This window comes from Phycodurus eques, chromosome 15 (genome assembly GCF_024500275.1).
Source record: "Phycodurus eques isolate BA_2022a chromosome 15, UOR_Pequ_1.1, whole genome shotgun sequence".
NCBI lineage: Eukaryota > Metazoa > Chordata > Actinopteri > Syngnathiformes > Syngnathidae > Phycodurus > Phycodurus eques.
In genome coordinates this window covers 4,422,023-4,435,532 of record NC_084539.1, presented here as the reverse complement: position 1 = coordinate 4,435,532, position 13,510 = coordinate 4,422,023, and the positions used below count along the sequence as shown (strand labels likewise).

Here is a 13,510-nt window from a genome sequence, read left to right as displayed (position 1 = left end):
CAGTGCTTTAACTATTATTATTATTTTTTTTTTTAACATGCACTTATGTACGCCCTTATGCAAGGTGCTCTGGAGGGCACTTTGAACAGGTAAGAATGTGTTGTTTGAAAATGTTTTCAAAGGCTATTTCTAAAGAATATATTTTCATGATTATTCTTTAACTTCTATAAAAGTTAAAATCCGTAATTGATTGCAGGTTGCGTGTCCCTTTAAAAAATTAAATGAGGACCTTTAATTCAGTGCCTGATGGTGTAGTGGTACACTCACCTGTTGCAGGCAGTGTGGGATCAGTTCCCACTCAGTGACTGTGTGAATATGAGTCCAAATGGTTGTCGGTGTCTATATGTGCCCTGTGACTGACTGGCGACCGGTTCAGTGTGTAGTTCGCCTTTCGCCCGAAGTCAGCTGGGACAGTTTCCAGCACCCCGTGACCCTAACCAGGATAAGCAGTGTTGACATTGGATGGATGGACTTTGATTACATGTGGCAGACAGATCTGGAAGTCATTAAGAGGAGAGGTTAAGGAGGATGTTGTGCTGGGAAATTGTGGAGAGTTCAATGGAGAGCACTGATTTTTCCTGCCATCTGCCTTGCCAATGCCAAAACATGCATGGATGAGCTTTTCACCCCAAATCAACCTTCCTCTGCTCTGGCTCATTTATATAGTATTCCTACTAGGACACATCTTTTAGCTCGTGTTACACTTGAAGTCATACTTGTGACAGGTTACTGATGACTACAAGACTTTCACAGGAGGGGGTTCTCTTCTTTTTGGGCCAGTTTTGTATATCTCAAAACATGCTTTGAGAATACAAGGTGAATATTTACTTCTATTGTGGTTTGTTCTTGGACTCTGGGTACTGTGGATTTGTTCTCCCCATATCTGTACCTTGAAGTTGTTCTTGCCTTTGCCTTTGAGCAAGCTTCTTTCCCAGTGAAAGAAAAACTCACATTATCTCATCATTGGGCTTGGTTTCGTTTTTCTTTGGAAAGGGCAGTCATACATTTTGTCAGATCTTTTGGTACACCAATCGAGCAGTCTGTGTGGTTAGTTGATTTTAATGTTGAGCAATTATAACAATATCCAAGCGGTTTTTGTTCACTCATTTTCCGAATGAATCATAAATTGTTCCACCTGTGACAACATCATTGTTTTTAGTTCCAGTGTTCCCAGAGGTGCTTAAAATACCTTAAGATAATTTAATTGTGATGTTGTGTTTGTAGGGGTGTTAATTTTTCTTTCAAAAGTAGTTTTTGTTCTTTAAAAATACATTTTAAAAAACAATGCAACAATGACATTATGGTATAAAAGAGCTATGGTTGATACCAGTGAAGAGGGGTGTGCACCTTGTGTGGGTGTGTTAGCTGAGCACTGGATAAACCTCTTGTGCTGAAGTCTGCATGCTGGTATGAATGGAGCACAGCTGAAGTGCAAACAGATCTGCAGCGTATCCTCTAGAGTCATGTTCTATCATCTTGGATGGTGTTTGTTCCTGGGATGCTTGCTGTCGGATTTGGATGGGCATTATGCGCAGGGTCAAAGACGGCAACGAGTAAGTACATCTAATTAACGGCATTTTCATGGTGAATTTCCCCCTTTTTTGGCTGCTATTAACTGAGAAAGTTAGTGGTAAACTGTTCTGCAGAGCAACGTTTTACATGGAATGTTCTCTGAATTTATGTGCAGTTCTGGTGTTTACTAACAAAATACAATTTCACCTGAGGAATTACATGTTAAAGTTTTAGTTTATTTCTTTTTTTTTTTTTTTTTTTTTACACAAATAAAATGATCATTTATACCTTCATACATTGAGCATGCTTTTTTCTTTTAAAGGCAAATAAACACTTTTTAGATGGATGTACACAATTTCCTTATACAGTATATTAATTGGTGATTTACTGTTGTGGTCAAATATTTTTAACCCTTCATTGTAAATTAATTTTTATTTGTATTTTTCAAAAATGCACAAATGTCAAATAGATGCCGCTGTGAAAACTCAATCTGTTTGAAATATTAGCTGTGTTGGACTATTTTGTTGTGCAACTATAGCAATACACAAGAGTTAAGTTATTAGAAACCTATTTCCATCCAGCCATCCATTTTCTGCACCACTTGTCCTCACTAAGGTCACGGGCGTGCTGGAGCCTATTTGTATTATTATTATTATTTTTAACTTGAGCAGTACCATCTCCAACCAGTGTGATACTCAGCAATCAAACACCACAGTAAACTACTGTATGATTTATGGACCGTGTTTAATGAGTTCCAATTGAAAGTGAGCCTCATGCTCTTTGTAAAGGTAGAATTTATTTTACTGCTCTTGTATTACATCACATGCAATTCTGCGGATTTGAAATGTAATTACCTGTGGATTAAAAATAATTTCTCCTGCATGTAGACACAGGCCTTCTGCTTTAAGCGTCCTTCAGTTTTCGGAAAAGGGCTTTGCAATTTTTACATCTTCTTCTTGACATGTCATTTTCAGTGGGTTGCTGTTTCACATGACAAATTATCAGTTCCAGTTGTTTTCACTAATGGGATTGTTGGCTCATTTTTAAATTTGACCCCATCTTGCCTTTTTCTCATCAAGACAATTTATTTCTTTAGTTTGCCGAATGTCATCAGAGAGTCACACGTGAATTATGCTACATATTTACAGTAGAGTACCGTGCAAAAGGCCTGGGCCAACAATGTTTTCTGCCTAAATTAACTCTTTTATAGTGATCATTTAGACAGAGTAAAGAAGTACAGCGCACACATTTTGTAGAGGGTTGACACATGGGCCAAAAATGAACCTAGTAACATTAGCTGACTATAAAGTTGTAATCAAAGGAATTTAATTTTACTAGGATATCACTTAGTCCTAGAATCATAATGCCATTGGCCATCTGTGATTCAACCTCAGTGAACCAGAAAGTTGCCTGCGTACTAAAAAACAGATGGACAAACAAACACTATGGCACTGCTCATTTTTACGTCTCTTTTGTTAACAGTTCTTCCTTGGCAAATGTTTGTGCTTCACGGGACCTAAACGTCATTATAGAACATAAGAACTCATTTGTTTGTCCATCCGTTCATTAGTTGGAAGGCTACTTCCTGGTTCATGGAGGATGACAAACAAATGGGCGGTGCTATTGCGACTCTGGGAGATGGACTCCTGTAATGCACGCACAATGACTGTCTTTTAAAACGAATCCCTGTAACGTTTATCCACGTCATTACCGAAACGTAATGTTTTTTTTCCTTGACTTATTTGTAGCCCCTTCAAAGTTTTTTCTGCTAACTTAATCTGTGAAATCTTTCTGTTTTCTTGCTTTGTTGTCTGAACACACTTTTGTATAACATTAATTTTGACATGAAAACGTGTGTTCAGACAACAAAGCAAGTTGTGGCCTCCTTTTGCAAAGTATTGTGCATCAGTAGTGAGCAGTGTAGTAATTTTGTTTAAATGTAGACTCAGCTACTGGTGTGACAGCTGTATTCACAAGCCTAGTCATCTGTATGGCTCCAGTCAGTTGCTACTATTTGGGGTTTAGCTTCTTCTATACAGTAGGCCACTGGCCTTAGGTCGAAGCCATCTGAATTTATATATACAAATATTTCAATGTGTTTTGATGTCCCCCACCTCTCAGGCATGCATGCTTTACAATCTTATATTCCCAGACCACCACTGGGGATTTGGGTTCACACTTTGATCCTAACCAATAGTGGGATTTGTAACATGGGTGGTCCTGCAGAGTAAAATAAGAAAAAGAAAAAAAAAAAAAAACAATGACAGCATTAATGCCAGGATCAGCAGAGTCTCAACAGAAAGTCACACGCAAACTTTTGCGCATGAATATAGTCAAGTTTCTGGTTACCATTTTCTGGTGACAGGATGCTTTTCGACAAAGAAAACATTGGCTTTGATGCACATTATTCTGTTTATTATTAATACTGTTTCACCAGACCGTTGGACACTTTGTATTTTCCTAAATCACTGATTTCAAACCAGGGTGCTGTGAGAGATCATCAGGGGTGCAAAGGGAAATGTATCATTTATTAATTACAAACACAGTATATCTTTGTTCGTCTGTCTACGCCAGTGACGTATAGTGACGGAATTAAATGCTCCTCCATTAAATGGATGAAGGTTATATAAAAGGTTCTCATAATTTTGTACATGAAATGATTCCATTCAGTGCCTTCATTCAAAAGATTCATTTGAACAAGTCTTTGCAAATGACACATCACTACTTGAGCCCTGCTGTCTACTACTTTGCCCCCCCGCCCCCAAAAGAAAAGAGCTTTGTACGCAAATGCGCGGTGACACACTTTAATCTGGTACGCTTTTGATATTTTCAGTGTGCATGGGCACCTTTGCACCACTTCTGTGCACCCCTAACAATAAATCTGGTTATCCACCTGTTGCCATTCATACAACAGAAAAAGTCATGGCTTCCTGTAAGTATATCAGCTTTGTGTTCAATTAAACAGACCCAAATTTTGCACCGATTGAGTACAATTGTAGATTGAGACGAGATAATCATTATTTCAGTAGTCATACATTTTGTGGCATTTTTCGCCGTGATATTTTTCTAATTTAAAATGGGTGACTTGGCTCAATAAAGGTTGGGAAACGCTGACCTAAATCATTAGGCCTTTGCTCTCATTTTCCAGGTCAGCCGACTTCTGCTTGCAAGACCCAGCCAGTCTGAAACTGTTTGCATACCTGTGTCTTGGCTAGATTTACGGACCTTGCCATTTCATTAGGCCTTTGTAGGAGCAAGTTTTCATTGTGTGTGCGTGTGTGTGTGTGCGATGATAATGTTCTTGCCTAAAGCAATCATACAGTGGGGCCCATACAGACTCCTGCGCAGGCTGATGGAGGGACACACTAATAACTATTAACACAGTCCAGGTGTGTCCTGCCACCATTTGCCCTCATTCTGAAGTCCTGTCTTTTCCCCGTTCAGATTTGCACACAGACCGTGTAATGATCATCCTGTTGTTTATTATCACATACAGGTGCCATGTAATGTCTTTGAGGAAGTCAACCTGAATTAATTCACAGCAGCTCAGTTACAGTAGACTTCTCATGACATGTTCCATTGTGTACATGGAATATTTGTGAGACACACTCAATAATGAAATATCTGAAGTATTAGGCTTAAGCATCAAGTCTGTGCAAGTTATACTGGTGACTTCCATGAGGGTAAACGGAACAAAAGAGCTATGGTCTTGACAGATATGCAACGAAGAATGATTTGATTGTCCAACCTCTAATCCAACTTCTGTAACACAGGCTGGAACATGCTTTTCTTTTCTTTTATTTATTATATATATATATATATATATATATATATATATATATATTTTTTTTTTTTTTTTCTTTTTGCAAACCACAAATATGACCTTGTGTTGAACATATGTATGAATCTGCTTTCATAGTTCTTCAATTGAACACATTTGCCAATTATGTGGGGTCTCCATTTGTTGCTACATGTTTGAGGACTCGCACTTACCGAATTCAGTGTATATTATGATACTGTGTGATTATACAGGAATTTTTTCTCATTTAAATATACAACACTATTTGTGTCATGCTCATTAATCTGATTTGAAGTTTTAACCTTATCAGGAAAAAAAACGACTTCGGGCCTGAGATCCCGAATTTAAAAGAGGTTTTGCGCTTTCGGTAGCTCCGATTGTTTTCACTGTAGAAAATGTGGGCGAGCACTGCAAGCACAAAATAAAATATGAAGTGATTGAATTGGAAGTGTTAGAGGAAGAGGCAAACAAACATATTACTGAGTTACAGAAACTAAGTAATTGCTCCGATATTCTTGGATAAGGCAGAAGACGTTCTAAAATTCAGGGGTAACAAAGGACCATAATACCAAGTCCTGATTGGTTAATGACTATGTTTCCTCTGTACTTAGTTCATGGAGGGTATTCTAAGTCCTCCTTTCTTGAAAACCTAGAGGGGTGTCTGACAGACTGGGAGAAGATAAGCTAGGGGGACTTTGACCAGAGGAGATCCAGTGTCAGTTTGACAAGCAGAGCAGGCTGCCTGACTGTGGATCAGGATAAGAAAGCATGAAAGGGCCTTTGTTTTCTCTCGGGGCACCTTGTTAGGCCTCTTACCCACCTTCGCCTCACATTGACCTACAGTCTTACAGCGCGCACAGTTTTTAAAACATATTGCAATAATTATTTACTTCATTAAACGAGGGTAATGTGTTAAACTAAATCATCACTTGTTAGACACAGTTTTGAGTTTCTAAATTGGCCGTATCGTTCCTGTACAATGAAGAACATACAGTACGAGTAAAGTAGCCAAAGGCCTACTGTATATTTTAAGTATGTTTAGGTTTTTTTGTCTGTTGTTTTTTAGGACGTTGTGGTTATTGTGTCAACTAAACTGCTCGAGTCAAGGAAGTTAGTTAAGAATAACAATTCCCAAACCATCAATAAATCATCTTTTTTTGCTGGCACAGCTCTCATCTGAGCATTGCATCTGACTCACTTGTTGCAGCTGTTCTTTCCTCATTTTCTTTAATTGCTCGCCTATACGTCTGTGTTCCACCTGGCCATCAAAGTTAATTTGTTCTAAATGTTCCAGTATTCTGGGAATATGCAACGAGTTAGGGTAAATGACTTGTAAGATCACATACGATCGTATGCGCTACTACTGTATGTTCTCCATATGCTCTGCCCCACTAGATCTCAGGGTGAGCTCCTGCCACTCTCTCGCCTCCTCCTGCACTCCATGCTTTCCCTGTCAAACCATTACGATGAAACATAATTTACAACCCTTTTGTCCCGAGTGGCATCCCTTGCTGCGCTACTGCCTCTTGACCTTTAACATTATCTATATCGCGTGTGCGCGCAGCTAAGTTTTATATATCATGCAGCATGTCTAAAAAGGGACGAGGTGGATTAATAATGGTCAGAGGTGGGTAGAGTAGCCAACAATTGGACTCAAGTAATATTAGTTACTTTTGAATAATATGACTCAAGTAAATGTAAAAAAGTAGTATTCCAAATAATTACTTGAGTAAGTTACTGAGTAACTAGTGAGTAACTTCTGATTTTTTTTTTTTTTTTTTTTTTTTTTTTTTTTTTTAAATCAGTATGACTGAGAAATAAAAAAATTTAGAAAACTAAAAATATGAATGTGCAAATTCAGATATTGCTGGACAAGGTCACTTAATCGAAGACAAATAAAATGTTATAAAATAAAACTTTTGTAAAGGCACGGTGTGCGACTGGTGAGCACATCTGTCTCATAGTTCGGGAGGACGGGGGGCAAATCCCGGCCCCGCCTGTGTGGAGTTTGCATGTTTTCCCCGTGCCTGAGTGGGTTTTCTCTGGGTACTCCGGTTTCCTCCCACATCCCGAAAACATCCGTGGTAGGTTAATATAAAACTCTGAAATTGCCCGTAGGTGTGAATGTGAGTGTGAATCATTGTGCCCTACGACTGGCTGGCAACCAGTTCAGGGTGTACCCCTCCTCTCGGGCGGGTGTGCTGGGATAGGCTCCAGCACACCCGCGACCCTAGTGAGGATAAGCGGTACAGAAAACGGATGGATGGAAATCTTCGGAAAATAACAAATTAAGGGAAATTCAGCTCCAAGAAATTGTCTTATACTGCATTGTTTTCACTTGTTAAACAGCACAATACTGTAGGGTCATTAGGCAGATTGCAAAAACAGCAACAAGGCTGCAGTGGATATAAAAGGTCTACACACCCCTGTTCAAATGCCAGGTTTTTGTGTTGTAAAATAATTTTGACCAAGATAAATCATTCTCAAACTTTTTCCACTGTTAATATGACCTAGAATTTGTACAACTCCACTGATTTATTTGTGTGTCTTTTTGAGAGGATAGGTGTAAATAAACTGAAATAAACTTGAATGAGATTGACTTGAACTTGGGGTTTAACTTGCTGCCTTCTTGGCCAGGTCACCATTGAAAGAGATATTCTGTTTTAACTGGTCTTTTACATAGTTATATAAAGTTCAAATAAAATGTATTTTTTAAAAATCTTGTTGCAAAATGATGTACTCCCTCTTCTGGCATGTGGCTGTGTTCAGAAGTAACAGATCACATTCAACCTCGTTCAATAGGAGTGCGCACACACACGCCAATATTTCAATTAAGTAAAAAAAACAACAACAACATCCATAGGCCCTTACGGAAACGTTTGCTTTATCCACTAAAATGACTGAATGAAGAAGCTTTTTGCTAAGCTGACTAACACTTGTGACTATAAAATAGGGATAATGTTGCCATATGCACACCCAAAACGACAGCAAAAACATTGCAACTTACCCCAAATTTGGGAAGTGACAAAATTGCGCTGCATGGTAAAGCTGTTGTTTTTCATAGTATGTAATGGAAACACCAGTCGCCCACGGCTGTCACGACTTACTTTAAATGGCCCGCAAAGCCCAATAGAAGACTGTATGGACATGTGACTTTCTTGTGCCGTTTGATTGGTGAACTTGAGTCAAACCATCACTGTGGTAATCATAGTGGATTGGAGCAGCGGCTCCAATCCACTGTGAAAACGAAAGTCTAAAAATAGATGAATGCAGATGAATTTTGTTCCTAAACATATTGTAATATCAACTACACTTTTGGAGGAAGTAGATGGAATATTCTTCAATATTTTGTGCCAATAGAGCATGCTTTTTATTCAGCACAAACATGATGCAACGGAAGGTGGCGCCAGTGATGGCCAGGCAAATCATCTCCAAAATGTGGTAATCTCCATATGCTCAGATTTCCATCCAAATGGGGAGAGAGCGAGAGAGAGCGAGAGAGAGAGGAGAGAGAGAGAGAGAGAGGAAAATGCCAATTACAAATATATATAAAAATTGCTAAAGTCCCAATAATTTTGACGTACTGAAAATGGGGGTACTGCATAGAATGGATGACAATTCTTAAATAATGCCATACTTTTGTAAAAGCTCTTGAATTATTACAGAAAGTCTGCACTTGAATCACATCATGATTATTTCATTTCAAATATATTATGGTGGTGTAAAGAGACAATCACTGTCAAAATATGTCTGCTTGAAAATTTATTATATTAAATGGGATGCATTTCTACTCAACCTGATTGATGAAGAAACCTCACGCGAAGTTGTCACGTTTGGGGTTTGTTCGGAGGCGAGGAAGGCAAGGCAAGAACATGGCGGACCCAAGTGCAGGGAAGCAGAGAGGCAACGCAGTCGTGCAGGAGTATATAAAAAAATTATATTCAATTCCAAAAACAAAGGAAAACGGGGATCATAAAAAAGTCTAAATGCTAAATTAACAGAGTCCAAAATCTAAACACAAAGTAAAAAAGAAACACTTGAGTAAACCCAAAACAAGAAACAACACGACTGATGAAATAACTGAGCGACAACTGGCGACAATGACACTTGACAATGGCATACTGCAGCGATATGTGACAACGGCAATGAACCAACAAGAAGTGAAAGAAACAAGGGAACTAAATACAAACAGATTGACGAGACAACGAGGAACACCTGGACAAGACACGAGCGGCTGGAGAGAGATGATTGGTCGACACAAGGTAGAAGGTTGACGAGAACAGGTGGACACAACAACCAAATGAGCACATGACAAACATGGAACACAGGAAAACATGGAACAAAACTAAACACAAGCCAAACCAAAACACAGACCATGACATAAGTTTAGTTCTAATAACTTGTGAGGTGCTATGAGATGTACTGGATTGGAATACACCATGTAAATAATATTATATTTCATTCTAATAAAGTAGATTTAAAAGAAGGATTAGGCTGGAGCCAATGTACATCGTTGTTTCCTATAGGTAAACAAGTATCCAAAAATAACAAAACAAAGATCTATGCAGCAGTATCAGGACAGGGTCATCATGAACTTTAGAGCATTCTTTCATAAACTAGAGCCAAAGAAAATAAACATCTTGGATGACAAAACTAATATCTAAATTCTCATTGGGTTATATTGGCAGAAGTGTAATGAAGGTGTTAAACCAAGGCTATAATCGAAACAACTTTCTATTCATATCATCCCTCTTCCTGGAAACACATTACATTTTTGGAATTTACTTTTCATTGATGTACTAAAGTGTGGCTACGTTTTTCTTTTTATATACTGTATAAATCATCAAATTTATGATCGCAGCCTACTGATAACATCAAGATACAGTATATACAACCTCAAAGCTAGACAACAACAGAAATGATAATTTGAAACAAAAACAGCATTAATATAATGCTTGACCCTTTAGTATCATGAAGTGTGTTATGTCTTTCAGGAGTTGTAAAAAGATGTTTCCTTACCAATCCACATTTCAACAAGTATTGTTTTCCCGTTTTGATTTATGGAACTGTGTTAGGCTTAAAGGGACTATAGGTCTTAATGGTCCATATTTCAAGTTGATTTTTTTTTTTTTGTTCTACAAAACGAAACTGGCAGTTATTTCCAATATTATCAATCAATTTTGGAGCAATTGATCTTATTAGTATTACTGAATTTATTACCTTTGGAACACCCCTTTTTCATCACCAAAATTGACACACCCACTATGTCATGGTGTGATGGCTGTGGCAGAAATAGAGACCAACTTCATTGCATAGCTGGTGTGGCAAAATGAATCTACTATTCTATAAAGTAGCAGTATTAATTCATACTATATTTTATATATTGTAACTGTCGGGTGGAATTCCCTCACCTTTAAATCGCCAACTTTTCAGGAAAAAAAAAAAAAGACAGCTTGCTGGAGTTATGAACACCATTTTGTTCAAGTTGGTATTATTACCTTATATTGCTGTCATTCATTGTTGCACTCTCATATGAATAACAGCTATCTCACAAGAACACAACCGCTAGCACCCAAAAATTGTGTTCAATTGCTAATTTACTATGCTGAAAAATTGCTAATTTATTCGGGTGTCATCGATTAAAATGATACAAAATGGTGGGTTGAGTGACACATCCTTGCAAGCCTCATGAACCCTGAAGCAATCATATATGTTACTTAATGTCCCAAAACTGTCACCAATCATCACCAAAATGGACATGGCCATTTCTACTCACAGCAGCTTCAACCTCTGAAAATACTGTGTTATGTACATGAAACCCAAAATATTTGGCCGAAGTTTGTAATCAGCATTTTCTTCTCCATATGCGCTCACTATAGCGAAAAAGCTCAGTGTTGCTTAATGTTAAAAAAACATCATCAGTCATCATCACCAGAAAATTTATTTGGACGTCTCTCCTTATGCCAATTTCACCTCTGAAAATAACAGAACAATAACCTCAATAATTTGTCCGCCTCTGCCACAAAATGCCAATGGTCACACAACGTGACCATGCACCCTACAGAAACTTTTTTATATATCTTAGATGCATTTGTGACGCAATCTAGTGTTGGGAGTCTCTGGCACAAGGCCTATTCGATACACAGCTTCTGATTTGATTAAAAAACGATATCTTTAATGGCGGAACGATATGATTCGACTCACTATAATAGCGATACGATGATACGATTCGATTTGGTGCAGGAAAAATGCAATAGTTAACATTTGTTGACATAGACAATCATAAAAAACCTTGACTTGACTTGACTTAAGCCAATTCTATAAAATGACATTTGTCTAGCCCTATTTTCAAACCATGAATTGTTGCTTCATGGCATTGTAAAAGAAAATAACAACATATATTATTTACATTTTCAAATATCAAATACATTTTTTAAATAGATCACAACAACTGATTTTGTAGAGAAAAGGATTTGCACAAACAAACAATAGTGAAGCACCAAGAGGGGTCTAGCACTTGGTGCCATTCAAGCTGGAAGCGCCACAGTGCACACGCAATGCTTTTTTTTGTTTGTTTGTTTGTTTTTGTTTTTTTAACAATCGCACTGCTTGCTGAGTGCTGACTGACTTTTTTTTTTAAGTTGTGATGGCTAGCTTAGCTCGACTGGCGATTGTGTTAGGTTCGGGACATACCTTGCTGTGTGTCCTCTCTGTAGTTTCTAATGTGTACGTGGACTGAATGGGCTCGAGAAGAAGCATTAGTTTGAAAAGGTACAGTATATACCCCATGGCAATTGCGGAGATGTACTTACCTTTGCCATATTGTCTGCATGTTTACAATCTGCGGTGCACATTTTGCCGCCGGCCCCGGTGGAGACGGCGGACTTGAGAGAAGCTACGTAATGCGACTTTGTATTCAATGTTTACAACTGCCAGGGGAAATGTAGCATGTGTGAATGCTACTTTGCGAGCACTGTGACCACGAAAGTAACTTAACTACTAAAAAGCTATTTGATGTTGAAATAGTGATGCTGCAGATAAATGTAGTAAAACATGCGGAGTCGCTAGTGCCCACCACTGCAGTTTTTGGTTGTAAGCATAATGTTACGTCCACGGCGCACAGCACGAGAGCTCTCGCGCTTGTTTTAAGAGATGAAAACTATAAAGCCTCAGGCAATCGAATCCTTGCCTCACGATATCCAGTCCACAGCCCTACGGCTGATGTATCGAAGGATTCCTGGTGTAGTTTGTATTGATTATGAAGTCTGCTACCGATACCGATAAATATTACACTGCAAAATAAATAGTAATTCAGGCTGTGACAGGCTGCCGTGTCCAAAAGGTAGGCAGGCCAAAATCTGACTGAAAATCTAATATTTCATCAGAAAACAAGCCTAAAATTACTATAGAGTTTATTTATTACTTATTTTATTCATGTATGCAGACGTAATTTGTAAGTCCAGAACTATGAAATACGTGGCGATGTTCACAGGATGAGTTGGGTCCTTTGAAATTATCAAACATATGTAAATAACCCAAGTAAACATAAAATGCTGTTTTTAAATGGAGATTTTATTCATTAAGGACAAAGTAATGGTCCCCCCCATCCCCGCCCCCTTGTTAAGTCATGAATTAACTGTGGCTAATCACATTTTTGGTTCATTTTCAATGATCACACCCAAACCTAATTACCTCCAGGCCTGTCAGTCAAGAAATCACTCAAATAGAACCTGTTTGACAAAATGAAGTTGGTCAAAAGATTTCAAAAAGCTGCAACAATATGCCTGAATAAGTTCAGGAACATATGAGAAATAAATTAATTGACAGCGATCTGTCTGGAAAGGCTTACAAAGTAAATTCTAAAACTTTGGGATTACAGCGAACCAAGGTGAGAGCCATTTTCTTCAAATAGAAAAAAAAACATAAAACAGTGGTGATCCTTCCCAGGAGTGGCTGCCCGACAAAAATTACCCCAACAGCACAGCAATGACTCATCCAAGAGGTCACAAAGGTACCCAGGACAACATCAAAAGAACTGCAGGCCTTAGTTCCCTCAGTTAAAGTCAGTGTTCATGACACAACAGTAAGGAAGAGACTGGACAAAAATTGCATCCATGACAAAGTTCCAAGGTGAAAACCACCAAAAAAAATACCCGTCTTACTTTTGCAAGAAAAGCAACAACATCTGAATGATACCCA

General features: G+C 38.2%; 1 protein-coding gene across 8 annotated transcripts in view; it reads left to right on the top strand.

The window, feature by feature from the left end:
* The window catches only part of si:ch211-196i2.1 (collagen alpha-1(I) chain), a 180,028-nt gene that overhangs the window by 88,211 nt on the left and 78,307 nt on the right, over positions 1 to 13,510 (top strand). The window contains exon 1 of one of the 8 annotated variants that reach the window (XM_061698984.1): positions 1,429 to 1,553. The exons of the other annotated variants lie outside the window; for them this stretch is intronic. Coding sequence (XP_061554968.1) covers positions 1,464 to 1,553 — 90 coding nt within the window. The 5' untranslated portion in view covers positions 1,429 to 1,463. Of the gene's footprint in view, positions 1 to 1,428; positions 1,554 to 13,510 lie in introns of those variants that run through there. 8 annotated transcript variants of the gene reach the window in all.